We start from the raw sequence: 27869 nt of genomic DNA, 5'->3' as shown, positions 1-27869 counted from the left end.
AGGGAAGCCACAGGGTCAGTAAGACCTGGACCCATCCTAGCACAAATGGCACTAGCAGAGCTAAGAAACTGCTCTCAAGTTCCCCCACAAGTGACCCCTGTGGGAACTCAGTGAGCTCTTAACGGCAGAAACAAAGTCAATTTTGACCAGCTTGATCTTAAACACCTAGCAAAAAAAAAAAAAAAACAGTTAAACCAAAATACAGTCTTTCCTGGGCATTTAAAAGAAGATAATAGTTAAATGTAACCTAAGATATATACTTGTGTTAGCCCCCAAGAATATGTAAGACTGGAGGCTACAAAAGAGAGATTCTTAGACAAGAATGCCTGATAAGGATCAAGAGGAACTGCCAAAGCCAGAAGTTTTTAGTTAGTTTAAGGACTACAGATATTCCTCACCTTCACAAGTAGGCTTGATGTTCGCTGGTATGATCATCCAGCCCCAAGTAACAAAAAATAGATATTTTATAAAATCAGATGACATTAAATAACTACATCTTGAGAGGATGGACATCTGTGACATTAAAAGTTAAATGTTGTGTTTACATTCCTGTTAACTCTGGCTAAGTTAAAGATTTATATTCCCTAATAAAGGTCTTGTCCTTTCCTACCTTGTTATGGGGACAACTTCTCAGCCTTCACACCTCCTGGCGAGAGATTATTGGCTTCTCTCATTTAACAGCAGCTCATCAGCTCATCGGGAAGTTTCTACTCATAGGAGCCCTCCACAAAAAAACAGGATATGCAATTTGTTTCCCTACTGGCTGCCCTGGGGTTACAGCAGGCCTGGCCACAGGAACAGCAGGAATAACCACACACCCATTACCTATTTTCATCAGTTCTCCAATCAGCTGATAGGGGATATCTAACAGGTGGCTGAGTCTACACTAACCTTCCAGAAACAACTGGACTCCTTAGCCTCTGTGGTCCTACAAAACTGCTATGGACTGGACTCATTAACATCAGAGAAAGGACGCCTCTGCCTATACCTACAGGAGGAACGTTGTTTTGATATCAACCAGTCAGGGGTGGTGAAGGACAAGATCAAACAACTACAAGAGCAGCTAGAAAAAAAGGAGACAGCAACTAGACCAACCGTTCCCATGAGGAATGTTCAGTCAAATATGGCCTCAGCTCCTCCCCCTCGCAGGACACCTATTTGTCCTCTTTATGTTTCTTCTAATAGGACCATGCCTGTTAAATTGCCTACAGACATTCCTGCAAGATCAGATACACAAATTCACCAACCAGTTGGTCAGTTAACTACTTCTCCTTCAAGACTACCAGCCCCTTTTATGCCCAAGACTGAGACCTATGACTCTTGACCAACTCCTCTGACTGCAGAGACTCTACCCCTACCTAAAAACTTCCAGATCCCTTTACAGGAATGAGATTTTTTGCCCCTAACCAGCAGGAAGGAGCTACAGAAGAAAAGACCATTGTCCCCACCCTCAGTATCTATAAAAACAACAAAAAAAGGAGGAATATTGTCATCAGATCAATATTGGCATTAGATCCACGAATTTAGGTCAGGAGCAATTATCTAGGGATCTAGAAGCCATTTGATCCAGCGATCTCGAGGCAACACTGCTTAGTCTCCCATAAGAACATGTGCCTGCTGAAAGGTCGACCCCACCCCAGCCCCTGACATAACCCCTAAGCGTGCTTGTAAAATTTTTCTTGCAGGCTGTAAAGCTGCTCTGTGTGTGCCCACATGCTGCTACTCTCCTCGCAGGGACAGCCTTGTCAGTTTGCTCCATGCTCTGACAATAACTCTCTCGACTGGGATTCTGGTGTGTGGGGTGTTCCTTGGACTTTGCAAGTGTCCTTCATCATGTGTTTTGGAAAAGTGTCTGGATCATGATAGCTCTGAGGATTAATCAATGGATCAAGCCATTGATGGCTGCATGGACTATTGGGAAGAGGAAGTTAGTTAGAGAGAGCAGGTCACTGGGAGCACACCTTAGAGGGGTTTGTCTTTTCTCTTTACCCATCTCACCCCCACCTCCACTTCTTGGCTTCCATGAACTGAGCAGCTGCCTTGGTCACAATCTCCTGCCACCATGATGTTCTGCTTCACCTCAGGCCCAAAACAATGAGACAGTCAACCATGGGCTGAAACCTCGGTAACTGTGAGCATAAATACATCTTTCCTCCTCGACGTTCTTTCTCAGGCATGTGTCATAACAAAAGGCTGACTGATATATATATATATGGAAAATTACAGACCAATACCCCTCATCAACAGAGACAAAACTCCTAAAAAAAATTAGCAAATCACATTTTATACCTTGTGTTACATAAAAATGATATTAAATCAATCACTAAGTAGAGTTTGCTTTAATAATGAAAGTGTGACTTAATATACTTAGCATTTTTTTGTATTGTGAATTGAACCCAGGAGTACTTAACTACTGTGCCATATCCCTAGTTCCCCCACCTTTTTTTTTTAGATGTTGATGGACCTTTATTTCATTTATTTATTTATGTGTGGTGCTGAGAATTGAATCCAGTGCTTCACACAGGCCAGGCAAGCACTCTACCACTGAGCCTCAACTCCAGTCCCCTAGCCCTTGTTTAAACTCAGGGGCACTTGACCACTGGGCCACATCCCCAAGCCTATTTTACATTTTTTATTTAGAGACAGGATCTCACTGAGTTGCTTAGCACCTCGCCATTACTAAGGCTGGCTTTGAACTTGCGATCCTCCTGTCTTAGGCTCCTGAGCTGCTGGGATTACAGGCGTGTGCCATGGCACACTGTATTTTTTAAAAGAGAGAAAAACAGATAATGCAGAAAATACATTTGATGTACAAACTCGTAAAAAAAAAATGGACAAGAGATTATGACAGAAACTTCAAGGAAGAGGACCTCCAGATGACCAATGATCATTTCCAATCCCCTGACATTGGTTATGGATTGGTGTATTGCGTGTCTTCCAAACCATGAAGCCAGGGACTTTGTACATTTTGGTTACTTCTGCTTTCCTAAGCCATGACTGGCAGAAAGTAGGTATTTCTCACATACTTGACAGAGGAAAAAAGAGGATATTACATATTGCAAGTGGAGAGGGATGCACACACCCACATGTGTCCACAGCACCACAGCAAACACACTTGCAGGCTCAGGGTGCCCAGGGGACTGCTGTTCCTAATTCATCAGCTGCATGAGCCTGGATAGGTAACTCTTTCTCTTAGCCAAGGTTTCCTCAGCTGTGAAATGTGGGCAGTTCTGCCCAATAGAAGAATTACATGTTTCTAACATGTTTCTACAGAGCCAGGAGTCCCCTGTCATCATAGCTGCTATGATACATCCATTCAGATGCGTGTGTTCTCACTCACACATTTGCACACATGTGCATAGTCCTTGGGCACAAAGGGTATTTCCTGCAGAGTCCCAGAGAGGAGGAAATTCAGTAATTTCCTGGTGAGCTGGCCCAGGGTTCAGAGAACCATGAGGGTCACAGGCCCAGGTTGGAGCCAGGAAGAGGGGAAGGGGTAGGGTAAAAGGCCATGGTCCTGAGGGAAAGGGAGTAGAGGCCACACCCTAATCCCCCCTCAGGTTCTGAGAAGGTGACCCATGTCCAGGTCAAGCCATGGTGAAGATTATTAGACAGAGTGGTGGCCATGGAGGGGACACTTCCAATGTGTGGATGAGCCCCAGGCCTCATTCTCTGTGGGCTTAGACCACCCCATGGAGGAGGCACCCACCTAAGCCCCATTTTACAGATGAGGAAAGAGAGGCTCACAAGGTTCGGCAGCTTGTCCAATGTCCCTGCTCTCCCCTATACCAAGGGTGACACACAGACACCATATAACAGTTGACAAAAACCAGCCCTTGGCCTCAGTCACGGCCCACCCCCTCACCCCGGTGCCAGCCCAGATTCCAATCTCCCAGAAGCTGGCTCTTCAGTGTCCTAAGGGCAAGTGCCCTGGGGTGCTATGAGTACCCTCTAATTGCTCACTTGAATATGGTACAGCTCTGGCCTCAATGAGCCAAGTCCAGGGGAGTCCAAGGTGGGGAAGTGGGGGACTCTAGGAAGACCTCACCCCCCCTCCCACAGCCCTGGAAAGTGTCTACCCCTGCAGGAGCAGCAGTGGCAACAGCAGAGAATATCAGCTCCAGCTAGGCATGCTCACTATGGTGCCAGGCAGGTTCTTTCTCCTGGGCAGGCCTAATTTTCTCCTAAGTCAAATAGAAAAGCAAGTCCTCCCACTGAGGATCCCACAGGAGTGCAAGAATTTCTGAGAAGCTACCTCAGGCAGAAGTCACAAAACCTGAAAGATATCCTTAGCCCTAAAATTCAGGAAGTCTCCTTAGAAGACAAACACTTGGGCTGGGGCTAGGACTGGGGCGCATCGGTAGGGTGCTCACCTAGCATGTGTGGGTTCGATCCTTAGCATCACATAAAAATAAATAAAATAAAATTGTTGTGTCCAACTACAACTAAACAAATAAAATAAAAATTTAAAAATAAATAAAAAGAAGACAAACATTCTGATCATCACAACACTCAGTTTGCAATCTTAACACATTGGGATGAAACACTGGGAGACTACAGACTAGAGGGGAAGGGATCTCACTGTCACCATGCTCCTATTGTTGTTTACTGGGCTTGAGGCCAGCTCCTCACATAAACCTTAAGAACCTTCACTCAGGAGCTCAAGTTTCCTGCAGATGGTGGAGAGAAATGGGAACAAGAAGGAAGTAGCATGGGCTAAGGGTAGTCACTAGAAGATGCTATGGCAGTGACCAGGTGCCACACAGGAAGAGATCTTGGCCAGGTACCTACCTTTCCAAGGCCCCCAGCTTTACCATACTCAAGTGAGCAACTAGAGGACACTCACAGGGCCCAAAGCACTTGCCCCAGCCAGGGGTCCTGAGAAACAGACCTAGGGCTCCAGCCTAGGTCACGGGATCCCTGTTCTGAAGCACAAGCTAAAACCAGCCCCAGGCTCCCTCCCACTCCTAACTTCTTAAAACAAGAACAGGAAGCAGAGAGAGTTGGTTAACAAAACAATGGGGAGAAACCACATCCGCCCTTTCCACCCAGGGGAAGCCTGAGAGAGAGATGGGACCGCAAGGAAGCAGGCTCAGAGAAGAGACCCCAAAGTGTGGCGTGTGGAGGCAGAGACTGGGAGATACAAAGTGAAAGAATGATCAAGGCTTGCTATTGTCGGAGAAAATGCCAGTTTATTGAGGCAGCTCTGCATATTTATAGAGCCGGGGATGGTCTGCGGTTGAAACAGTTTAACAGTTTAAGGGTTTTGGCAGCTGGCATGGGGTGCTTTCTGATTGGTGGGTAAGGATCATGTGAGTCAGCAGGACTCAACTTTGGACAGCTCTTCTGGGGATGGGGAGGTTAGTCTTTGGAGCTAGGGCGACTCCCAACACAAAGGGCCCAGAATCCACTCTGAGATATGTGACAGCAGCCCACCCTCCACTCCAGGAACATGCCCACATGGTCATCTCTCGGGTCTGAGGTCCAGTAGTCTCATTAATATCTTTGTGACTTTGGGTTTAAGTAGGTACCACATCTCTTCTTGTCCTGATGCGACAGGGGCATTGTTAGAGGTGGCAAGTGGCCTCATCCCTTGTGTCTCATGGGAACATCCTGGGGAGACAAAGTGGCTGCCTGTCCTGACTTGTCCTTGAACTGCCACTCTCAGCCACCGCTGTCCTAGGAGCAGATGTGGGAGGAGGCAGACCCAGAGGACCCAGGCAGGAGCCGGTAGGGACCGGTAAGGTAAGGCGATCAGAGCTAGGAAGGATGGATAGATGGACAGATGAAGAGAAGATGGACTGAATGAAAAGGTGGATGAATGAATAATAGAAGAAAGCACGGCAGAGGAGAAGCCAGGAACTAGGGGACTGGGCCAGGGCCTTGTCACCGGCCCCCATGCAGCAGGACTGGCCCACGGGTTGGCAAAGCACTTTGAATCCTCACAATGGCCTGTGAGGCAGATATTCTGGGAAGCAGACACGTTGGCTGGCGGGAAAGGAATGCTTGCCCAGGCTTCTAGGGGCTCAGTGGGAGGCAGGGGGCCGGGAGGAGTTTCCTGCCATGTCCCGCCCCAGTGACGGTGGTGTGGCAGGCAGCAGAAGCTTCCCGTGGGCTGGGTTTCCTGGAAGAAGATCAGGAAGAGCCAGCTGTGGCCCCTCTCCACCGCCACCCTGGTCCTGGCCTGCCAAATATCAGTCACTCCGCCCACCTAGCCAGGCTCAGACACGCGGAGGGATGTCATGAGGGACGTGGCACTTGCAGGGGGCATTTTCTAAGTCTGAGAGACTTGGAGATGAAGCCTGAGCCACCAGGGAGACTAGCCCTGGGCAGTACCCACATCGGAGCCTCTGTACCCTCTCGCCTATGATCCTGTAAAATCCCCCAGCCCTTGGGCAACTGGCACAGCTTTGCTGAAGGAGCCAGTACAGAACATCAGAGTCAGGCTGGGCCATACCAGGGGTGAGGCAAGAAAACCTTGTTAGGGTCTCTATTTCTTTCTTTTCTTTTTTTTCTTTTTTTTTTTTTTTTTAGTTGTAGATGAACACAATACCTTTATTTTATTTATTTATATTTTTGTGTATGTAGTGCTGAGGATTGAACCCCGTGCCTCACACATGCTAGGCAAGTGCTCTACCACTGAGCCACAAACCCAGCCCAGCCCCTAGAGTCTCTATTTCTAACCTGTGCATTATTATAGATGGACCTCTTGAGCCCTAGAACCAGGAATGGACTCACACATGACCACTGCCCCCACTGGCACTGCCCTGTGGGTCACCATCTGCCATAGGGGCATATCTGCCACTTATTCTGTTCAAGGGTCCTGGGGCTACCTCCTTGTACCCAGGCCTGGTCAGTGCTGGAGCCCAAAACCACACAGCTCTTACTCCACCAGCCAGCATGTACATACACGTGCGTTCTCCACACCTTTACCACCAGAGTCTCCAGGAAGGATCAGATGCCCAAGGCCACCCAGTTCCTACCCACCTCTCACTCACCGTCCAATGTCTGAGCAGACCTTAGAGTCAGCAGCAACAGCAGCCTGGGCAAAGGCCTTGGGGCCACAATGGGCATGGCGGCGAGAGAGGACCACAGCTAGAACGATGATCGTCAGTGCCAGCCCCAGTCCCAGCAGGACCAAGCCGACTGTGGCCCTGTGGCCCTGGGCCATGTTTCAGTGGTCCAGGGAGACAGGGGAGACAGATGGTAGATAAGCCAATGGTCAGACACAAAAGGACAGGTGGATAAAAATTAGACTCACAGATGATTGGACAGAGAGAAAAATTGTGGGGCTTGATACCGACAGATGGATTGACATACAGGTTAGATAGCTCGACAGAGAGGATGGTCAGACAGACATTTGGAAAGAGATGGACTTACAGATAGGCAGAAAAACAGGTTTACAGATGAACAGTGGTCAGCCAAGCAGACAGATGGGTTTATGAAGACCTGGACAGACGGCAGTGGCAGGACTGCTACCCTCTTCAAGCGCTCTCTACAGAAGCAGATCTGGCCACAAGGGTGAACTTCCAGTTTTCAGCTCAGTGCTTGGTGCTGGCAGGAGGCCAGACATCTAGGGGGAGTTTTTCCTTGCAGAGAAGAGCCAGCTGCTGTGGTTAACTCCTTCACTGCCAGTTGGTCTCATGGCCCCTCCTGCCAACCCCGACAGTACCCGGGGTTTTCTCATCTCAATGTGCTTGAGGAATTGATGCCTGCTGCACCCGGGGGAGCCAGGGTATAAGGTTCCTATGTCATTTCCCAAGTCTCAGCAATGCAGGGAAATCAGAGTAAGGACCGTCCAGCTCCCCTGCCTGAATCAGACTCAGAGAGATCAGGTCTTCCCATCACAGTGGAGCTCCACTCCCCAATCCCGCCCCCTCTGCCGGCCCCACCTATACAGCAGCATCCACTTGGCACAGGAGCGGGGCTGAAGAGGGAAAGGGGACCCAAAACAGTGTCACTCTGTATGGCTCAGCCACAGCTTGGCCCAGGGCCCTGGGTGTTACCCACAGGGCAGGGGATGGAGACAGGCCATGTGTCCAACTATAGCACCCAGTGCCACTAGACCACCTATCCCTGGGAACAGCTGTCCTAGAAATGCAGCCTTGGGCCTCCGGGGAGTGAGGCTGCCCTCCCTGGACCCCTGCCCTTCCTCTGCAGCTCAGCCCCTCTGTGGTCGCATGTCTGCCTCCCTGAGTCTATGGGTGCTCAAGCCTATTCCTATACTGACAGTTCCTCTTCCTTGAGGACACTGGCCTGGCTCCTGTTCTCCCCAGACCCCAGGGTGTCCAACTGGGAAGCAGTCGGGGGGAGTGAGCACTCACTGAGGTCCATATTTGACCAGGCTTAACAGGAGTTCAGGGCACAAAGGTCACGAGCTGGACTTCCACCCAACAGTCCCCATAGCTCCCTTCTCCTTTCCCATCTGACTACATGGAGTCAGAGCCCACCTTCCAGTAGAGCCAAGAAATGAGGCCCAGAGGACAATGTCAGCACAGGTCACAGCCTATCAGCCCCACTGTGTCCAGAGCCCCTGGTCAGCCTGGGCCAGAGTGGCTGTTTCCTGCAGGTCTGTTCCCACAGTTGCCTCAAGGAGGGGTGGGCTGTGGGAGCCTCTTCCCACCCCCAGATGACCTCCACTCTGCAGTGACATTGCTCAACTGGGAACCAAAGTACATTCCTGGATGGGAGCCAGCCCACCCACCCGCCACGGTCCCCAGAGATCAGAGGCCAGCATAGGGAACAACAAGGACAGCAGGGTCAAGGGGCGAGGCATCCCCGCTTCTCTCCCCAGCCATCCTGGTTAGGCAGAGGCCAGAGTGCCCAGACAGCCAGAGAAGAGACCTCGGGAAAGGGTCTGTTGTCATGCTGGGCCTGGCCAGGGACTCAGCTGGGGAGGCTCAGCTGGGATGGTCCCTGAATGTCCTTATCCAGGAAATGACAGCGATGGGATGGTAGGGAAGAGAGGTGAATCAGACCCAAAGGAGCCCTGGGATAAGCCCATAGCCTTGGAGAACCTGGATACGCCTCCAGCATGTTGTGGCTCAGGGAGTTTCTTGACAGCCTCCTGCTCCCTCTTGGCTGTGCAACCATGAGCAAGGCCCACCTCTCAGGCCTCAATCTTTTCCTCTGAAAATGAGGTCATGGCCTTTCCTCTCAGACTAAAATAAGGATTGAGGAATGACTGCCACACCTGATTACCCACCTCCATCTCTTTCCCAGGGAACCCCAGAGATAGAAACCTCTCAGGCTCAGTCACAGACCTAGAATGTAGCCTGCAAGCACAAAACCCCACTTTCCAGTGGGCACTTTGGAAGCACTAAGTTTTCCAGCCCTAAAGAAGAGCCCAGATGTAGCTTACTGACCCTGGTCCCTCTTCTAGCCCCTGTGCTCCTGCCCTCAGGGCCCCCCCCACTTGGGCTCACAGATTGGGGTGACATCGGGGTGTCAGGCTGAGACTCCCTTCCCAGCCCATCTCCAGGAGCCTGCATCAGCTCCTCACCTACAACTGTATGAAGGACAAATCAAAAGACCTTGAGGGAGGGCTAGAGGGGCTGGACCCTGGGGAGGGAAGCTGTGCCCAGCAGTGGTCATTCACAACCCACCTTCTCGGGGCCACCTTCCCTTCAGAGACCTGGGGGTCTCCTCCAGCTTGCCATTCCCAGAGAACTGAGTCTTTTTCTGGAGCTGATCACAAGCTTGGATTTGACTCTGGGTTGTTCTTGAAAAGTGACCCTGGGCATGGCCCTGACCAAGATGTTTTGTTTCAGTTTCTTGCCCAGTCCCTGTTCCTCAGGTCAGAGTTTCACCTCCCAGTGTCCTGGGCAGGGTAAGCCCAGACACGTTAGAGTTGGAAGAGAAAGAACCCACACTCCTGTTGGCTGCCAGGGCCCTCTGCCCAAGTTGATGTCAGAACCAGGGCTCCCCACTGTGGTCAACACTAGGAAGTGTTGCTCCCCACTGCACCGCCCCAAGGAAGGGGACGAATGGCCTCTAATCCTGGGGACTCAAGATGGGAAAAGACCATGTTTGATAAGGGACTGCCTCTTGCTCTTCCACTTACCCACCCATCAGGTTCTCCTGCTAAAAAACAGGCTGAGGGCTGGGGCTGGGGCTCAGTGGTAGAGCGCTTGCCTAGCATGTATGAGGCACTGGGTTTGAACCTCAGCACCACATAAAAACAAACAAATTAATTAATGAATTAAAGGCATTGTGTCCATTAAAAAAAAAACAGGCTACTAGGCACAGTGGCACAGCTGTAATCCCAGCTACTCAGAGGCTGAGGCTGAGGCAGGAGGATCCACAGCAATGAAGGTGGAAGTGACTTTGGTTTGTTGGTGCCGGGTTTTCAACCCTGCCGCCACCGCCTACAGAGAAGAGGGGAAAGGGAGGACCTCATCAGGGTGCCAGATGTAATCTGAACCACTCCTGTGTGGTCATGGGCCTCACAGGGCCAGATGGTGCCATTTCCAGCCAAGTGACCTGGGAAGAGCAAGTTGGGGGGATACCCCAGCCCATGAGGTCTTGTTAGAACTTGGCTCCCTGGTTAGCCTGGGCAAATTATACCCTATCTCAAAACAAAATTAAAAACAGACGGGGGATATAACATATAATGGCAGAGTGCCACTTTGTGTTCAATTCCTAGTACTTCCAAAAAAATTAATTTTAAAAGGCTGAGATGGTAGCTCAGCAGTAGAACAGCCCTGAGTCCAATTCCCAGCCCTGAAGAAAAACAAACAAAAAAACAGCTGAGGTTCATTCCACAACCCGCAGTGCAAAGACCTCCAGATCCTGTCTGTTCATTCTCCTCCAGCTAGATGGCTCCATTTTCACACAAAAGACACCGAGACCCAGGCAGTGGAGAGCCCGGCCAGCAAGGCTGCCTGCCCACAGCCTGGCACAGAGCCCCCATTTATTACATTGCTCTGTCACTCCTAGGGAGAGTACGTCCCCCCAGAGTCCCACTCTTGGCTCTGGTGAATATCTTGTTCCTGGGTTGCTGGTCAGTCTTGCCCACCTCAAGCACTCAGTAGCCGGCTGGCTCCCCGCCTTTTCTGGAGTCTGAAGCAGCTGCCCAGCCACTGGTTGTGCGGACAATGGCCTGGACCACCGCGATGAAGGTGGAAGTGAATTCGGTTTGGTGGTGCCGGGTTTTCAACCCTGCAATCACCGCCTGCAGAGAAGAGGGGAGAGGGAGACGTCATCAGGGTCCCAGATGTAATCTGAACCACTCCTGTGTGGTCATGGGCCTCACAGGGCCAGATGGTGCCATTTCCAGCCAAGTGACCAAGAAGAGCAAGTTGTGGGGGGATACCTCAGCCCATGAGGTCTTGTTAGAACGGGGGGCTTAGCTCTCATTACATAAGGGCTCAGGACGACTCAGGTAGCAGGTGTGAGGACCATCTGCCCTGGGCAGAGGACACCCACCACTGTCCACTCAGAAGATGCAGGCCTCCAGCCCAGAATGCCCTGTGATCCCACACAGTGACTCAGTTTCCCCAACCCCCAGCCCACCTGATCCAAGTCTTTCTCCAGCGTTGTGGTGTTGGGCAGAAGCTGATTGTGCAATCGGGGCTCCTCCACGGCCCGCTTCACATCATAGCCAAACCAGAGGCTGTGGATGATGGCCTGGGGGTGAGGGAATTGGTAAAGTGTGAGCTTGGTCCAGGCACAGGGTTAGGGAGGGTGAGTAGGTAGCACATACCAATGCAGTGGACGTGGTAATCTGTGTGCCCCCAGAGGCTCCCACCACCATCTGGACCTTGCCATCCTGACCCACGATGATCGACGGACACATAGATGAGAGTGGCTGTTTCCCTGTGGCCCACAGGAGGGGACAGATATAGTGGTCAGCTGGTGTCCGGGATACCCACTCTCTCTCAACCTAAATCCCCTGCCTCAGGATCTCCTCGCTGTACCTGGCTTGATGAAGTTGGCTGGTGAGGGAAGCACCCCAAACTGGTTGATGAAGTTGGGGGAACTGAAGTCATCCATCTCATTGTTGAACAGGATGCCGCTAACTGGAGAAAGGACCCTGGAGCCAAAGCTGTCAATGGGCCAGGTCAGAGAGCTATGTCCAGCCTGGCCAAGCCCTGCCAGGTTCCTGTCCACCCACCCCAGCCCAGGCTTGCTTCCTATGAGGCCCAGCTAGGGCATGCCACCAGGTGGGGTCTCTATTTCCCGATATAAAAGTGGGAGCCCCAGTTATGGGATATACAGGCAGCCCCTGGCTCAATCCCCACCCCCAGCTCTGCCCCTCCTTATAGCCCCACAGCCCCTACTAGAGGTTGATGGTGCTCGTGGCAGACACAGCACTGCCGTCCTCTGAAACCACAGACAGGTGAGCAGTGCCTCCATCATCAGGAGTGTAGAATTCAGGTTCATAGTAGGAGGCTAGATGAGTGGTGTCATCAGAGATTCGGGCTCGGAGCTGGTTAGCGAAGAACTCAGAGGTCATGTTTTGGATCACCTGTCAGAGACCCAGAGCTGACCTGAGAGAGTGGGAAGGGAGGGCAGGGTGCAGGACATAGGGTTGTCCTAGCAGATCTTAGGAAGCCCAAGCACAGGTCTAACCTAAGTAATCTGCACCCTAAAACCTCTGGGGCTCCCCAGGGCCGGCCCAGGCAATAGGCCCAGCATCCCACGTGACCCATCTCATTGACTCTCTAGCCTGTCTTTGTTGCATAACAACAATTCTGGATGTCTGACTGCCTGTCCATCCCCCAAGACTCCAGATTCTTGCCACATTCAATCATTAATGCAAGTATTTATGGAGTATACTAGTATATGCACAGAGCTGAGGAATCAGCAAGGAACAGATAACAAAGGTCCCTGCAGTTCAAAAACAATAGCAGGCGTGGAAAGTGCTAGAAATGAGAAGCCAGATAAGAGGGATGGATAAGGGTGAGGTATGGAAAGAGTGGTCAGAGAGGGCTGCTTAAAGGGAGTGACATCTGAACAGAGCCCAGAATGAGGCAAAGTCCCTGAGGCAAGTGATAGGCAGAGAGTAAGTGGCATGAGGGGTGAAGAGGTTAAAGATACAGGCTGAGGCCCATTCCACAGGGCCTCATAGGTTCAAAAAGAACAGAGTGGCTTTTTGGTCTGAGTCACTCAGGACTGGGGCAGAGGAGTGAGCTTGCTGAGGGGCATTTTCACACTCCCTCTGCTGTCCATGTGGGAGATAAGGAGAGGCTGTAAATAACTAGGAGAGAGATATGGTGACTCACTCCCCACCCCATCATGAGAAAGAAGAGAGAATGATCCTGAGGTCTTTGGCCCAGAGTGGCCATTAACTGGGGAGATAAACACTGCAGAAGGGACAGGTCTGGGACAATCAGGGCTTGAGTTTGGATACATGTCCATCAAAACACTGAAGAGCATGACTCAGGTGGGTGGACCCATGAGCATGGGTATGTAGAGTTCATGGGCAAGGTCAGATTGAGAGATAAACATAATGTTGGCACCAGGAAGCTGCTCAAAGCCATGAAAGCCTGGCCAACGTCCCCAAAGCAGGATTAAAGGTAGACAGAGAAGAGGAAATTGAGGGGGAAGCAGAGAGGAAGGGCCCCTGGAAGCGGAGCAAGAAAAATGCTTCAAGAGGGTTTGGGCAACCCTTGTGCATTAATTGACCAATGCAAGGGAAGGATGTTCAGCCCAAATCTACTCCTGTGGAATCAGACAAATTTGGGATGTGGGACATACTTTGAGATAATTGCCCTAGGCTTTATGAACAAACCAACCAAGGGGGTCTCTTGTAGGTTGAGAGACTGGAGAGACATCATGGCCAAATTGCACATGAATTGATGGAATTTGGACCATCAATTCATGTGCAATTGAGACCCTCAGGGAAGTTCTGACATGGGCTGCCAATAGGTTACGTGGCTTCCATGTCAGGTTTCTGGCTGCCACAGTATGTATAAATCCTCACTCTTAGGAGATAATCTAAAGTATGACATAGGCCACCCATGTTTAATCACTCAAAAACATGGGTATGGAGAGTGGGGGGCAGGGGATGAGAGAAGACAGAAAGAGAGCAGAATATCTACATCTGGGGGATCAAGGGGAAAAAAAACAGGTGTACAGTCACATCTGGGGTTTTTTGTTTGTTTGTTTTGTTTTTGTGGTGGTGCTGGGGATTGAACCCAGAGCCTCACACATGTTACCACTGACTCCCAATTCCATTTTTTTTTCTTTTTCTTTTTTTTCATTGTATAGGTGTGAACTTGAAAAGTGAAAGAAAGAGGTAAACTATGTGAGATGCTGCCATGAAAAGCCAAAAAAGAAAATGAGGCGAAATCTGGAGACCTAGGAGTAGTGTAGGAGTGGAACGGGGAAGGACAGGGCCTAAAGGGAGAGGAGACAGACTGGGGATATGGCTCCACGGTGTGTGTCTATTGTAGAGTGCTTGCCTACCACATGCAAGGCCCTGGGTTCAATCCCCAGAATCATAAAATAAACATATTAAAAAATAAATTAAAATGAAGGAGGAGAAGATGGGCCCGACAGAAGGGCCAGCAGGAGGGAAGGCAGAGGGAGGAAGAACAGGGTGACTTCTGTCCTCTCAGAGAGATAAGATGCCAGGTCAATGGCTGGGGTGTCAGTGGCAATTGCAGGGCGTGTAGTACAGAATGTTCACTGGAAAAGAGAAGACACCAGAGAAAACCGAGTCCCCTCCTGGTCAGTGTGAGGGGATCTGCAAGGCCAGCCCAAATGCAGGGGTAAGGAGGAACGTGAGGGCCTTTGGCAGGAAGGGTCATGACAGGGATTCCAGGAGAGGCCCAGCATGGAATGGAAGCATCTGGCAAATGAGGGGGCCAGGTGAGGTCAGGCCTGGCATGGAGATCAGAAAAGCATTACATTAGTTCCTGACCTCTCTTGCACATCCTTCTTATTCCTGAGGGCTACAACATCCCCTTATGTTCCTTACCTCAACATTGACCACTCCAGAATCTTCCAAGCCTAGGGCACAGCATGTGCAAAAGCCCTTGGGTTAGAGTTTAGCTAGAGAGGGGCTGCTAACTTGTCAAGTCTATTTCCCAGCCCTCCCCATACGATGCACTCCATGGAGCAGAAACTGCGGGGCTTGGAATAACCAATCCCCGGACACAATAGGCCCACAATCAAAGTCTGTGGGAGGAGTGGATTCAGAAAACATGCACAAGGCTGGGGTGCCCCAGGGAGATCACCTGATTCCTCTATGGTAAGACCCTGCCCATTATAGGCCATCCCCTTACCTTAGTCATATCAACAAACTTGGGGTCTCCAAGCAGGGTCCTCTTGGCATAGGCAAACCGGAAGGCCTCCACAATGCGGTGGTATGTCAGGCTCTTCTGTTCGGGGGTCTCCACACTTGCCCGAGAGAGGTTATACCCTAGTTGGTCAGAGCCAGGTGCACGTTGGTAGGCCCCAGGGGCACGGAGATGTTCAAAGGATTAATGTCTCCCTAAGCCACGTTTCCCAACTCTACTAAGGGAACACTAAATAGTCAACATCAGTGGCCACTTCAGAAAGCTGTTATAAGGCAAGCTCCCCGCCCTACTGCCCAGCCTGGGCCTCACACATCCAGCCAAGATCTACAAAGTCACAGATGATCACTTAGATTTACCAGCTGAACCCTCTGGGCGAGGCTCCCCTTCCCTGAATTCCTTTCTTCCCTCCTCCTCCAGCCCTTGAGCTTTGCCCATCATGGATAGCCCTGGTCACCCCACACTGTCTCCTGCAGGAGAGGGTGAGCCATGCACTTAGTAGCAGGCTGGGGAGGCCTTGGCAGAGGATGCAGCAGGGATGGAGTTCAGGGAGGGAGAGGCAGTGTTGTGGAGCCCTTCAGCGAAGCTGTGGTGGGACTGCTTACCTTTGAGGATGTTGAGGATGAGAATCAGCACTGGCCCACTGAGCGGGGCACTAGGCGTATACAATATTGAGTTCCCAAGGCTGATGTTCAGCGGGTACTCAATCAGTTCCGCATGGTAGTTGTTCAAGTCCTCAACTGTCATAATGCCCCCTGCAAAGGGGTAGACACAGGGATGGGGCTGCACCGAAGTGGGGATGGGGGAGCAGGGCTGCATATGGGGGTATGGGGTGGCACCACTGGGCAGGATAGAGTTGTACCATGGTCGGGGGAGGAGCCACAGGACCATCAAGCTAGGAGTCCTGTCCATTCTTTAAGGGCCCAGGTCCTCTATTCTTCATAATGGTACTCACCACTCACCCACATCCAGTCTAGACCCATCGCCCTCAATCTGTATGACTCACTGGCCTCCTGGCCCACCTTCACCCATTTCTACAAAGGGTCTTTTCCAAATGGAGAATGTCTGTTCCCAACGTTCCCCATGTTGGACCTCTCCTCCCTTGATGAATGGGTAGATGGAGGCTCCTAATTCTACAGAGAACTGGCTCCAAAGAGAGTATTTACAGCCTAATTTCTGGCATTAGTAGTAAAGGTCAACATGTTAATCAATCTCCTCCACGAAACAGACAAAAGTAACATGAAAAAGGCCATAACTGAGCCCTCACAGCCTGTCCAACACTTCTCTCACAAGCCTACCCTTAGCCCTTATGACCTTTCCTGGTGAATCAAAATTGCCTCTCTCTAGGACTTAGCACATACTATGCTCTTTGCAGGAATCCCTTCCTCTTTCTGCCTGACAAAGCCATCTGCAGGTCAGCTGCCACCTCTTACAAGAAGTCCTCCTGGATCCTCTTGTGTATCCCCAGCTCCTGCCTACACCTGCATCAAGCCCATGAAGGGCTTTCTCTTCTGTCTGCATGGTCTCTCTGACCAAACAAAGAACTGTGGACCTACATGGACTGTTGCTGACCCTACCCTGCCAAGGACTCCCTGAGAATCTGGTGCCTTGAGGAAGCCTCAGGATGTGGGACTCAGGTCAAGGTTCCCACTGTGGGGTTCTCCACTCAGGCCTCCAAGGTTGCCTACTTACCAGCCGCCCGGATATCCTTCACAATCTGGGCTGTGAGGCTCCCATTATAGAAAGCTTGGGCACCTTCTCGGGCCAGCGTCTGGTACGTGTCGGCCAACTGTGGCATGGTCACTTTCTCTCCCTCCCGAAGTACTTTCCCATCCCGGCAGAAAATCTTGCTGGAGCAGGGGGAACTCAAGTGAGGCAGATTCAGCTAGACCCACTCCTCCACCTGCCTGGTTCTTTTTGCTCTCAGGGAAAGGAGAACCAAGAATGAGCAGCACCTGTCCACAGGTGGGCAACTAGCTGGCCCTGTGGCTCAGAGCTCCTAGTATCCCACACCATTCAGGTCATATGGTCAACCATAGCTTTCACTAGGGTCCTCAAACCAAGACTGGAATGTGTCCCCACACCCAGTGGGAAGGGTTTGTATCTTCTCAGCCCTCGTGCCCCCCTCCTAGTCACAAGTCCTTAGAGCAGAGCACAGCTCCATCAGCCCCTCCCAGTCTTCAGGATCCTTGGGCCCCACCTGCCCTGCCTCTGCCCCAGGCAGGCCCAAACCTGCAGACATACCACAGAGCAGGATTCTGCTCAATGATATCCCGTTTTCTCTCCAGGGCTCCTGCCAAACCCTTGCCCACAGGGAAGCCATAGCGGGCCAGTTGGATGCTGGGCTGAAAGAGGCGATCCCAGGGCAGCCGACCATGCCGTTGGTGTGCCAGCTCATAGCCCCTGATCTCACCAGGAACTGCCACTGACAGCCCTCCTGAGAAGAAAAAGAGAGAGAGAGAGACATGGTTAGTGACCCCCAAGGAGAGGACCCTGGGATCTCTGAAAGGCAGCATCCCAAGTACCTTCCCCGACCCATTTTACAGATAGAGCTAGCGAGGTTTAGAAGGAAAGGTGGTGTGGTGTGTGTGTGTGTGTGTGTGTGTGTGTGTGTGTGTTGCTAGGTATCAAGTATCAAATGCAGAGCCTCACACATGCTAGGCAAGTGCTCTAGCACTGAGTTATACCCCCAGCCCAAGGAAAGGGATATTTAGGATCATATCTGGGATCTACAAAGAAGAGTACAGATCAAATAGGGATGGAGTCCTGCCCATGGAGTCCTGCAGGGCACAGGATAGGGAGCTGGTAGCACATGTGGCGTGTTTTGCTGTCCCAACGTTAGATGTCTGTCTCCACAGTGTCTCCATGTCTAAAATCCTGTGCCAGGCTTATAGTTGCTCAGTGAAACTGGGGAGAAGCCAGACCCCTTCCTATCTCTCAGTCCAAACTCCCCCCAGCCACAAGACTTCTTGTTCCTGAAGACTCCTGGGATCCACTAGAACGTGCCAAAGTAAAATCAGGTATTCCTTACACTCAGCTCAAGCCCAGGTAACCCTCAAGGCTGATTTAATCCCAAGAAAAGGGCTCTCTTTCCTTTTTTCTACTCTCCTGAGACCTAATCTCTGCCTAGTCCCTTCTCTGGGCCTCAGTTTCCCCATCTAACTCTAAGGGGCCTTGCCTTCCAGTTATGACCTTCAAGGAACCCACGAGTCAATTAGAAACAGACTCCTGAGCTTCATTCCCCACAAGCCCCATGCCTACCTACGTGCTATGCCCAAATCCAGCCACGGACAGCTTTGCCCAGAAAGGCACAGCTATGGCCTCCTGCTCACTTCCAGGCACCCCCCAAATTTTACCACCGAGGTGATGGAAGTCCTTTGGGTCATGCCCAGGCTTGGCCGCTGCAGCTCTAGAGCTGCCTCTCTTGCCCCAAAGACTCTGAGAGCCAGGTTGCTGTGATCTAGAAATGACACGTCTCAGAAGATCTGACACCCAGCATACACTTCTTCCCACCTTTAAAAAGAAAGTCTTCTCTTGACCTCAGGCCAATCAGGGTTTTTATGTCACCCTGCTTGCCAAGCTCACAGGTGGCCCTCATGCTGCCAGACCCGGCATATCACTCTTTCTTGGGATCATCACCCTTTCCTCCCCAGCCACCCCTGTATCAGACCTTCCTGGCTCCCCTGGTCCCCTCGTCTGCTGCCCTGTCTCCTGCCACCTCTCCCCTCTCTCTGGATGATGTCCTCACAGCTCTGGGCTTCAGGTTCCACTTGTTTTGACAACTCCCAAATTTACCCTCCTCTGGCTTGTACTGCCCCCCTGATTCTTCTTTTTTTTTTTTTAATCCGTTATTTTTAGTTATACATGACAGTAGAGTCCATTTTATATAATTATACAAGCATGGAATATATCTTATTCTGATTAGGGCCCCAGTCTTATGGATGTATACATTTGTGGGACTCACTGTGGTATATTCACATATGGACATTGGAAAATCATGTCAGATTCTTTCCGATTCCTCTCCCATCTCCCTTCCTTTCATTTCTCTTTGTCTAATCCTCTGAACCTCTATTTTTCCCCCTCCCCACCCACCTTATTGTGGGTTAGCTTCCACATATCAGAGAAAACATTTACCCTTTGTTTTTTTGTTTTGTTTTGTTTTTTGGATTGGCTTTTTAAATCCAATTTCTTATGTCACAATCCATTCTACCTTCTTTGAATGGTGCCCCTGGGGGTGGGCACGGGCTTCCCCTAACTACCTGTGGAGTTTGGGAGTTTCCTCTCCACTTATGGCCAAGTTAGAAAAGAGAGATTCTGCCCCATATCCCCACAAATTAATAAATGAACGCATGAAATGAATGGAATGCCTATTAAAAACACAGGATTAGACAGCCTGGGTTAAATCTCCCAGCTGTGTGATCTCAGGAGTTTATATGACCTCTCTGGGTCTCAGCATTCCTACCTATAAAACAATAATTGATCCAGCGTCCTCACCCCATTCCCAATTATACAGGGACAAGACAAGGGGTTCATCAGCGAAAATCATTGAGCAGGGTACTGGCCTAAGTGAACCCTGAATATGTGAGCTGTTATAATAATGAAATTGGCTCTTGGTATCCATGGGGGATTAGTTCTAGGACCCCCCCAAGGATACCAAAATCCATGAATGCTCAAGTTCCTTATATAAAATGATGTTGTATTTGCATATAATCTACGTGTATCTTCCTGTATAATTTAAATAATCTCTTGATTATAGTACTTAATGAAATGTAAATGCTATGTAAATAGTTGTCATACTGTATTGTTTAGGGAATGACAAGGAGAAAAGGTCAAAACATGTTCAGTACGGACCCAATTCTTTTTTTCAAATATTTTCCATCATCCACAGTTGGTTGAATCCCTGGATGTGGAACCCACCAGTAGAGCACAAATTGTGATGATTTTTTCCACATATAACCACGACCTGGCCCTATAGGGCCTGAGCAGAAATAACAGAAGAACCTGTCCTTCCCCTACGTCATGATGATCATTTAACCAGTCATTATGAGAGGGTGTCATGGGGCCAGGAAAGGATGGGAGAGATGCCAGAGCTGTCCCCAGGCCCTGAACAAGGGCATGCTCATGTAGGTGAGGCAACTTCCCAGTGGCCCATCCTGGCTCTATACCCACACCCTAAGCCCACGAGACAGCTTACCTTCCTCAGACTGCTTGGAGTTGTTGAACATGCTGGCATAGGCCAGCCTCGGGGCCACCTCACGGGCATTGATGATCTCAGCTTTTCCTGAAAAGAGAAGCTGGTAGGCAGGCCAGACCAACCCCAATCCCTCTTCAAGAGGGAACCCAGGGACCACTCAGCTATGCAACTCCCATCCCAAGTCCACCCCGAGATGGACAACTCCTGCCACTCACTTCCCCCCACCCCAATCCCAGGTACTCACGTGTAGTGCTGTTATAGATGGTGAAGAACAGGCCACCCCCGATGCCCATACTATGAGCATTCATGAGCCCCACACACAGCAGACTCGCAATGGCTGCATCCACTGCTGAGCCTCCTTCCTGTAGAACATCCCTGCCAGCAGCATGTAGGAGGGTGAGATACCCAGGGCTCCCTAGCCCCTGTGCTTACTCCGCCACCCTCCTGCCCATCTTCACCTGGTCACCCTACTCAACGAAAAATGGAAGAGGAGTTCATAGGAGTTCTTTATTTGCTTTTTGGTTTGGTTCTGGGATTGAACCCAAGTCACTGAGCTACAGTCCCAATCCTTTTTTATTTTGAGATAGGGCTTGTCCCTAAATTGCCAAGGCTGGCAATCCTCCTGCCTCAGCATCCAGAGTAGCTGGGATTACATTCTATGCCACCACATGCATAGAAATTTTAAAGACCTATAGTTTCCTCCTTTCCAAGCAAACAAATGTGCATAACTTACTTGAAAAGAAAAGAAAACCGTTATTTTTTATTAATAACATTTTTTTTAGTTCAAGTCTTTAAACTGGAATTTATCTTTGTATATAATGTGAGCTAGGAATCTAAAATAGAATAGAGGGGGCTGGGGATGTGGCTCAAGCGGTAGCGCGCTCGCCTGGCATGCGTGCGGCCCGGGTTCGATCCTCAGCACCACATACCAACAAAGATGTTGTGTCCGCCAAGAACTAAAAAATAAATATTAAAAATATTCTCTCTCTCTCTCTCTCTCTCTCCTCTCTCTATAAAAAAAATAAAAAAATAAAATAAAATAAAATAAAATAGAATAGAATGGCAGGGTTCGTCCATAAAGATAGATCCTCTTAGAACTGAGAAAAGGGACCCACTCCAAGAGGGAACCCAGGGGGACCAACACCCTGCTTTCATGGTCCCTGTCTCCTTCTCCCCTGACCAGAGGCTACTGAGAGGATCCAAAAAAGGACAGGCAGCTCCTCATTCAGGCAGCCTGATTATAGATGGGGAAACCGAGTCTTGGAGGGGCAAGGGTCTCTCCCAGGTTCACCTGTATGGGTGTCTTCTGTGTGTGCCCACACCACCCCATGCCCTGCTCCAGGTCAGATGGTCCTGCTCACCTCCCAATCTCTGAGCAGCGCTTAGCATCCGTCGCCACAGCTGCCCTGGAGTACACATGTTGGGGCTGCCTGGAACTGGAGGGCAGCCAGAGGCAGACACCAATGATGACAAGTACCAGAACCACAACAAACAGGCCCAGCACCACGAACCGCTTCTTCATGGCTCTGCCATACAGGGTAGGTAGGGGGAAGAGCAGGGTCAGGCCCAGCCCTGGACACTTCCAGACTCCTCCCCCACAGGGCACAGTCTAAAGTCAAGCTTCAGAAACAATCTTGTGTCTTCTTCCAGCCTCCAAGAATATGAGCAGGCTGTCCAGCCCCCAGACCTTTGACCAGACCATTCCCTCTGCCAGGAGCTCTGGATGCCATCTCTGTCCTCCCAAATCCTGCCTGGTCATCTTCAGGGCTCATTTAAGTGAACACCTCATCTCCAATATAGACGCCTTCAGACCTACATGCTCTGCCTGCCTCCTTACAGCTGCTGAGTCTCCACTGCCTAAGGGGGAGTTCCAAGAAAGATAGGCCCGGCTTCATTTCCTCTGTGTCCCCCATCCTAACTCAGACCTGATACTATCCATGGGTCCCCCAAATGGCTAACCACAGAGCACAGGGCTCAGTATCCATTGTGCCTTCCAAGAGGACATCCCAGTTTCCTCCTGAAATCAGCAGACCAACCACCACAGGGTCAGGACTTACCGTCCAACAGAGGGTGGGAGCCCCAAGCCTTGTCTGGGGAGGTGGCCTCCAAAGATGGGAGGGTTTGACTGAAAACGGCTGGAGAAATAACCGGGGTGTCACTCCCGCTCTACAGGAGCCTATGGTCACAGAATCTTCTCTAGAGACTCCTCAACCAGGCAGTCTCCTCCAGCTCCTGAAAATCACTAGGGTGGACCTGAAACAGGCCCTGCCCTTTCCGGGCGGGGCTCCACCTCAGGCTAGTTCTCTGACTCCAGCTGAGGTCTGCATGAATTCTCCCAGGCGCAGCCCAGAGAGTTTGCAGGGTAAGGAGGGAACAGGGCCCAAGCCTAGTATTAGGTGGTGAGAATGTAGCGTGACAAATGGGGCCAAGGGACAAATGGCACTGTCCCCCTCTGTGTTTGGACTGGCCACTCACCTGCTGCAGGGGTTGGGCAAGTCATTTCTCTATCCAATGCTGGCCTTACTTGCCAGGAGTGGTGTTGTGAATTAAGTGGATTAGAATGTAGGAAGTGCTAAGTAATTGCTGACTATAATTATTATCATGGTTGCCCTGAGGGATGTCCCCAAGAGGAGTACATGGCACAGGGGACATTGGTAGGCCTCTTGCTGGCTACACACTTCCCCTATGGATTTCCTTCTAGGCTATACTGGGAAGGACAGCAACAGCCTGAGAGTCCCTGTGACTTTGGCAGCAAGTGAGGCGTGAGATGCCAACCAGAAGGAAGTGGTGCGGTGACAGAGGCAGAGGGTTCCCCTCTTTCAGACTTTCCCTCCAGAGGGCGGCATCTACCAGGGAGCCCCTCCAGGGAGCCCCAGGCTGACACCACCCCCCCACCCCCCACCCCCGTCCTGCTTCCCCCTGCCTCTATTCAGAGTATCTGCACCCAAGGCCAGACAGAGTGTCCAGAGATAACCTAAGGTTGGAGCTCCTGCTCCCTCCTCACACCTGAGGGAAGCATTCCCATACTAGCATGAAAGGGCTCTCCCTTCCCAGGCTTGGCAGGAAGGGCAATGATGGCATAATAAATAGCATGTGCCCCCACATCTGGTATGGGAAAGAGCCTGCAAGTCCTCCATGCAGAGGGGGAAACTGAGCCCCAGAGCAGGGGGCCCAGTAGGCAGTCATGCAGATTCCTACCCCATGTACCCTTAGGAGTCACAGTCGTCTTTCTCTCCACAGGGCACAGCATGGCCTGAACCCAGGCACAGCTCTTCCTGACCTGAACTCCACCCAGCCTCCTCCCTATGCCTCCTACCAACTCATCCTGCAAAAAGCATCCAGAGAGTTCAGTCTGTCCAAAGTGCCAACCAACCAAGCCTCACAGTCCAAGAGACAGGCTAACCATTCACCAGGGCTGATGGCCTGCTAGGCACACAGGTACCCTAGACCCTAGTCAGGAACCTGATGAAAAAGTCATGCTGGGAGTTCCAAGGGGCTTTGGGAGTAGGGTTAGCAATAGAATATCACCTATCGCAGATAAAGAACATTCCCATCGTGGGGGGCGGGGGCGGGCGGGGCAGGGGCTGAACCTGGTCAGCAGCAGCCCCATCCCTGAGCCCACACAGCCTTGGTTCTCTCTAAGCATGTTGGGCTTTATTTCTTCTGGGCTTGAGGCTGTGAGCTGAGACTGCCCTCAGGGTCCTAGGGTAGACCAGCTGTGATCCCCTGACATACATGTTCCAGCCTTCCCTGTCCATCTGTCTGGGCACCCAGTGGCCAAGTTAGGGCACTCAGCAAATCTCAGGGAGCCTGGAGAGCGGAATAGGTGGTACTGAGCCCTCTTCCTTCTTCCAGGACAGTGTGACCAGGAGGGCTGGCCCAACCCCCTACAGGCAGATGTCCCCAGCTCAGCGGAAGACACCCTGCTGGGGAGCCAGGCTTCCATTTCCCACCCCTCCACCCTCAAGTTTTCTCAAAGACTCTCTGAAAGAATGTTCAAGCCCAGAATCTTGGCTCTCACCCAAATCAGTCTCAGGAGGGGAAACCGAGGCGAGAGAGTGGGTCAGATACAGCACTGGGCCTCAAACCCAGACCCCCCCTCCTTATAACCCTGGTAGGTTTACCTGAGACCCAGGGCAGCAGCAAGGGCCCAGGAGAGAGCCCCCCTCTTCCTCAGAAGATAGTTTTGGACATGGGTGCGCAAGCGCAGGGAGGAAAAAGCCAATTTGCCTGGGAAAGTTCTAGCGACAGAATGGCTGCCCCTAAGCAGTGGGGCCACGCCTTCAACCCCTGCAGAGCTCCTCAGGGGGCCTCTGGATGGGGATTAGGATCTGGGGGTGGGCATCTCCGAGACACAGAGGCAGGAAAGAGGGAGTAGGGACTGAGGATCCATGTCCTTACCTCATCCCAGAGGGGGCAAGAGGTCAGCTGGGGGCAACTAGCATCCGGTGGAGGTAGTTGGAGACATCTCTGAATAGGGTCTAGAATAGGCAATCCTCTGCCAGAGGTCCAGCCAGGCCCCAAGGATGGTGGGATGGCAGCAGAAAGACACAGTGACTCGGCTTGTCACCAGGTGACTAAAGTTCATGCAGCTCTGGGAGGGCCCTGGGCAGGAGGTGGGAGGTGCTCTGAACCTGGAAAGGGGGCCCCCCTCTCTTAGATTCAATTTCCTCCAGAGGGCAGTGTCCACTGGCTCGCCCTGTCCCTGTTCCCTGTGTGCAAACTCAGAGCCAGACAGGGTGTCCCAGAGATGGTTCCTGAGGCAGTGAAACAGGGGTGACTCCCGGCACCAGACAAGAGCCTGTAACCAAGAGACTTCACCACACCCTGCGGCTGGATACCAAAGTATCGTCCCTGGAACATGGCCTAGAGGTGCCAAGGTCCAGACGGGTTCCACCACCAATGCAGGAAACATTAATACCCCAGGCACAAGGAACCATCAGATCAGCCTAGAAAGGCAAGGTCCAGAGAGAACCAGAGTTGACCCCAGGTCATACAGCCCAGCAATGTAAGCCTGCCATCCCATACCTGCCTCAGGTTGCTGCATGTCTGTGACCAGTTCACCAAGGAAGTCTCAACCACAGCAGCTGTGGGTCCAGCCCAAGAGGCCTCGGGCAATACACCCCATTATCTCATGGCCCTCAACCAAGAGCAGCAGATCTCTGGGCTATAATTCCTTATGCCCCTCTCCAGACAGCTGTGCATATAAGGTGTTGAGTTCCTTGTCCCCAGGAATCTGCAGGCTCCACTTACCCAGAGATGCTGACTCTAACACACAAGGGCGCCACTCACACTCACACTGAATCTAGGCTGAACAGAGCAGATTCCCAAGATGCAGCAGAGAGGGGAGCACAGAAAACAGACAGAATGGCCAACCTGGAGTTTCTCTGCTAATCCCCAGCTCAAAGGCGGTGTCATGCAATCCTAAAGCCAGAAGAATGAAACAGGACACAGCCCTAACCCCATTCACAGACAGGAAACTGAAGCTTAGGCAGAAGCAATTTGCCCAAGGTCAGCTGGCCCTGGGAGGCACGTGGCCCAGCAAGTGGGCTCAAGACCCATCCCCTCCCCCACTGCAGGAGTCACCTCCCCTGAGTATGAGACCAGACCTGTGTGGCTTCCCTGGCCCTGCAACACCCCTGGTCAGGATGCTGTCGGGGAAAGTCGAAATCTTCCTCCTTGCCGCCCAATAGGGTTGCAAATTGGAAAAACAAAACTCATCCCAAGACTTGATAACCACTACCTGCTGGAAACCTATTCAAAGAGCTATATGTGCCTAGGGTGACCTAAAGGTGGGTAGGAGCCCCCAGGTGTTGGGTAATGCTGGTTGCACAATGAGCCTTGCCCAACCCCCACTCTCAGCCACAACCAAAACCCAGAGTGGGGCAAGCATGGCCCCGGCACACAGCACCTCCCAGCCTCCATCAGGGCTCCAGCTGCACTCAAGAGCTGCTCACCACCCTCACAGGAGCTGTCAGAACTCTTAGGGATTGTTTCTCCTCGCTGCAGCCCTCCCTCTTAAATTCCAGGTCCACCTTCTGGGAGCCAGATTCCTTAAGGCCATCTTCCAAGGAATCAGGTGACATCTACCAGACATTTGCAGAAAAGCAAGCCAGAAAGCCTGAGCAGGCTGTCTGGAACATACTTATCAGACAAGAAACAGAAGCCCCCAGCCCAGACCAAGCGAAACAAAGAACCCAGGGCTCTGCCTACCTGTACATTTCCCAGAGGGACCGTCCACAGCAGCCTGGCCACCTTCACCCAGAAGCGCAGTTCACTCCTGTTGACCAGGTGTGTAAACCGAGTCTCCCATGAAATCTCCTCTAGAGCATGACCAGCATACAGCAGAGCTGAGGGATAGAACCCAAGCCTCCACACATTCCCTGAACTCCCCCACCTACAATGTCCAGCAGCTCAGAGAGGGTGAGCGGTGCTTTGGGGTCACACAGCACTGGGACATAGCTAGACACATGCCCAGCTCACCTGACTCTCAGTCCCACACTAGCACTAAGCTACATCCCCAGTCCCAGCTGTGGCCCAGCTCCTCCCCTCCCTCCCCCTGTCAATCTAGGGTAGGAGGAGGCTTTAAAGGTACAGAAACTATTCCAGGTGGGAAGAGGGCTGGTACCTGATCTTATAGTTGGGGCCTTGTAACCTGGGACAGCTGCAGATCTCTCAGAGCCTGGTGGAGTCCCAGACTCTCAATAAGAGCCCAGAGCCCAGAGGGCCTCAGTGAGGCTGAATGAAGCTAGGTTTCAGTAAGAGGAAGCTCAGGCCAGTGGGTCCCTGGAAGGAGGTGAGCTTCCCCCAATCAAAATGGGGACACATAGAGCTAGAATGCAGCCAGGGGTGGTGTGGTTGGGATATATGCATCCAAGACCCCACAAGATCTAAGGAGACTAAATTGCCCTCCACAGCTCATGGGGAGAGGATGACCCACCAAACGCCATGCCCTCTCCTTGACTCTCTGGGTGACAGATGAAGAGTACAGGGGCTGTCACTTCAAGGATCCTGATCACCTGGACTAAAGGTAGTCACATGACCCAGGGGAGTCTTTCCTAATCCCTTAAATTGCCCCCCTTTTTTTGTATGTGTTTATTGTGTATGGGTAGAGGGGTACTGGGGATTGAACCCAGGGATGCTTTACCACTGAGCTACATCTCCTGTCCTTTTGATTTTTTATTTTGAATGGGAGTCTCACTAAGTTGCTGAGGTTGTCCTTGAACTTGGGATCCTCCTGCCTGGGCCTCCTTAAAGCCTGGGATGATCACCTGGCTCCTAATCCCCTAACCTCCTGAGGTATGGGCAGGCATACTGATGGATAGTGCCGGGCAGTAAAGTAGTAAGGAGGAGGCTAGGGACAGGATGGGATCCTCCACTCATGCCCTTACCTGCTCTGGCCCATGGAGTGAGATGCGGTGAGTGTCCCC

At 51.4% G+C, this 27869-nt stretch overlaps 2 protein-coding genes across 3 annotated transcripts in view; both read right to left on the bottom strand.

The window, feature by feature from the left end:
- Positions 1-7483, bottom strand: part of Ggt5 (gamma-glutamyltransferase 5) — a 42432-nt gene extending 34949 nt beyond the window's left edge. The window contains exon 1 of the mRNA XM_026412524.2: positions 6999-7483. Within this exon, the coding sequence (XP_026268309.1) occupies positions 6999-7171 (173 nt within the window). The 5' untranslated portion in view covers positions 7172-7483. The remainder of the gene's footprint in view (positions 1-6998) is intronic.
- A 3543-nt stretch (positions 7484-11026) lies between these two features.
- On the bottom strand, positions 11027-24925 carry Ggt1 (gamma-glutamyltransferase 1). 2 transcript variants are annotated; one of them, XM_026412539.1, is made up of 13 exons: positions 24841-24925; positions 21801-21965; positions 20684-20814; positions 20440-20526; positions 17490-17682; positions 16938-17095; positions 15851-16000; positions 15234-15370; positions 12282-12469; positions 11919-12046; positions 11705-11817; positions 11515-11628; positions 11027-11173 (listed from the first exon to the last, which is right to left on the bottom strand). In XM_026412539.1, exons 1-13 carry the CDS (start codon positions 24843-24845, stop codon positions 11027-11029), a joined length of 1716 nt encoding a protein of 571 aa, XP_026268324.1. In that variant the 5' UTR covers positions 24846-24925. The 2 variants fall into 2 exon arrangements, with proteins under 2 accessions (XP_026268324.1, XP_026268325.1); XM_026412540.1 differs by lacking the exons at positions 15234-15370; positions 15851-16000; positions 16938-17095; ... (3 more) ...; positions 21801-21965; positions 24841-24925 and having other exon boundaries at positions 11515-11658; positions 11762-11817; positions 12282-12457.
- Between the last annotated feature and the right edge of the window lie 2944 nt (positions 24926-27869).

Source organism: Urocitellus parryii, chromosome 3 (assembly GCF_045843805.1).
Source record: "Urocitellus parryii isolate mUroPar1 chromosome 3, mUroPar1.hap1, whole genome shotgun sequence".
NCBI classification, from domain to species: domain Eukaryota; kingdom Metazoa; phylum Chordata; class Mammalia; order Rodentia; family Sciuridae; genus Urocitellus; species Urocitellus parryii.
This window is presented reverse-complemented; position numbering and strand designations above follow the sequence as displayed.

Coding starts and splice junctions, on each gene's coding strand:
- Ggt1 (XM_026412539.1), bottom strand. Junction 17,683..20,439: donor CTCCAAGCAGTCTGAGGAAG/GTAAGCTGTCTC, acceptor TTTTCTTCTCAG/GAGGGCTGTCAGTGGCAGTT. Junction 11,818..11,918: donor AGCCAACTTCATCAAGCCAG/GTACAGCGAGGA, acceptor TGTGGGCCACAG/GGAAACAGCCACTCTCATCT.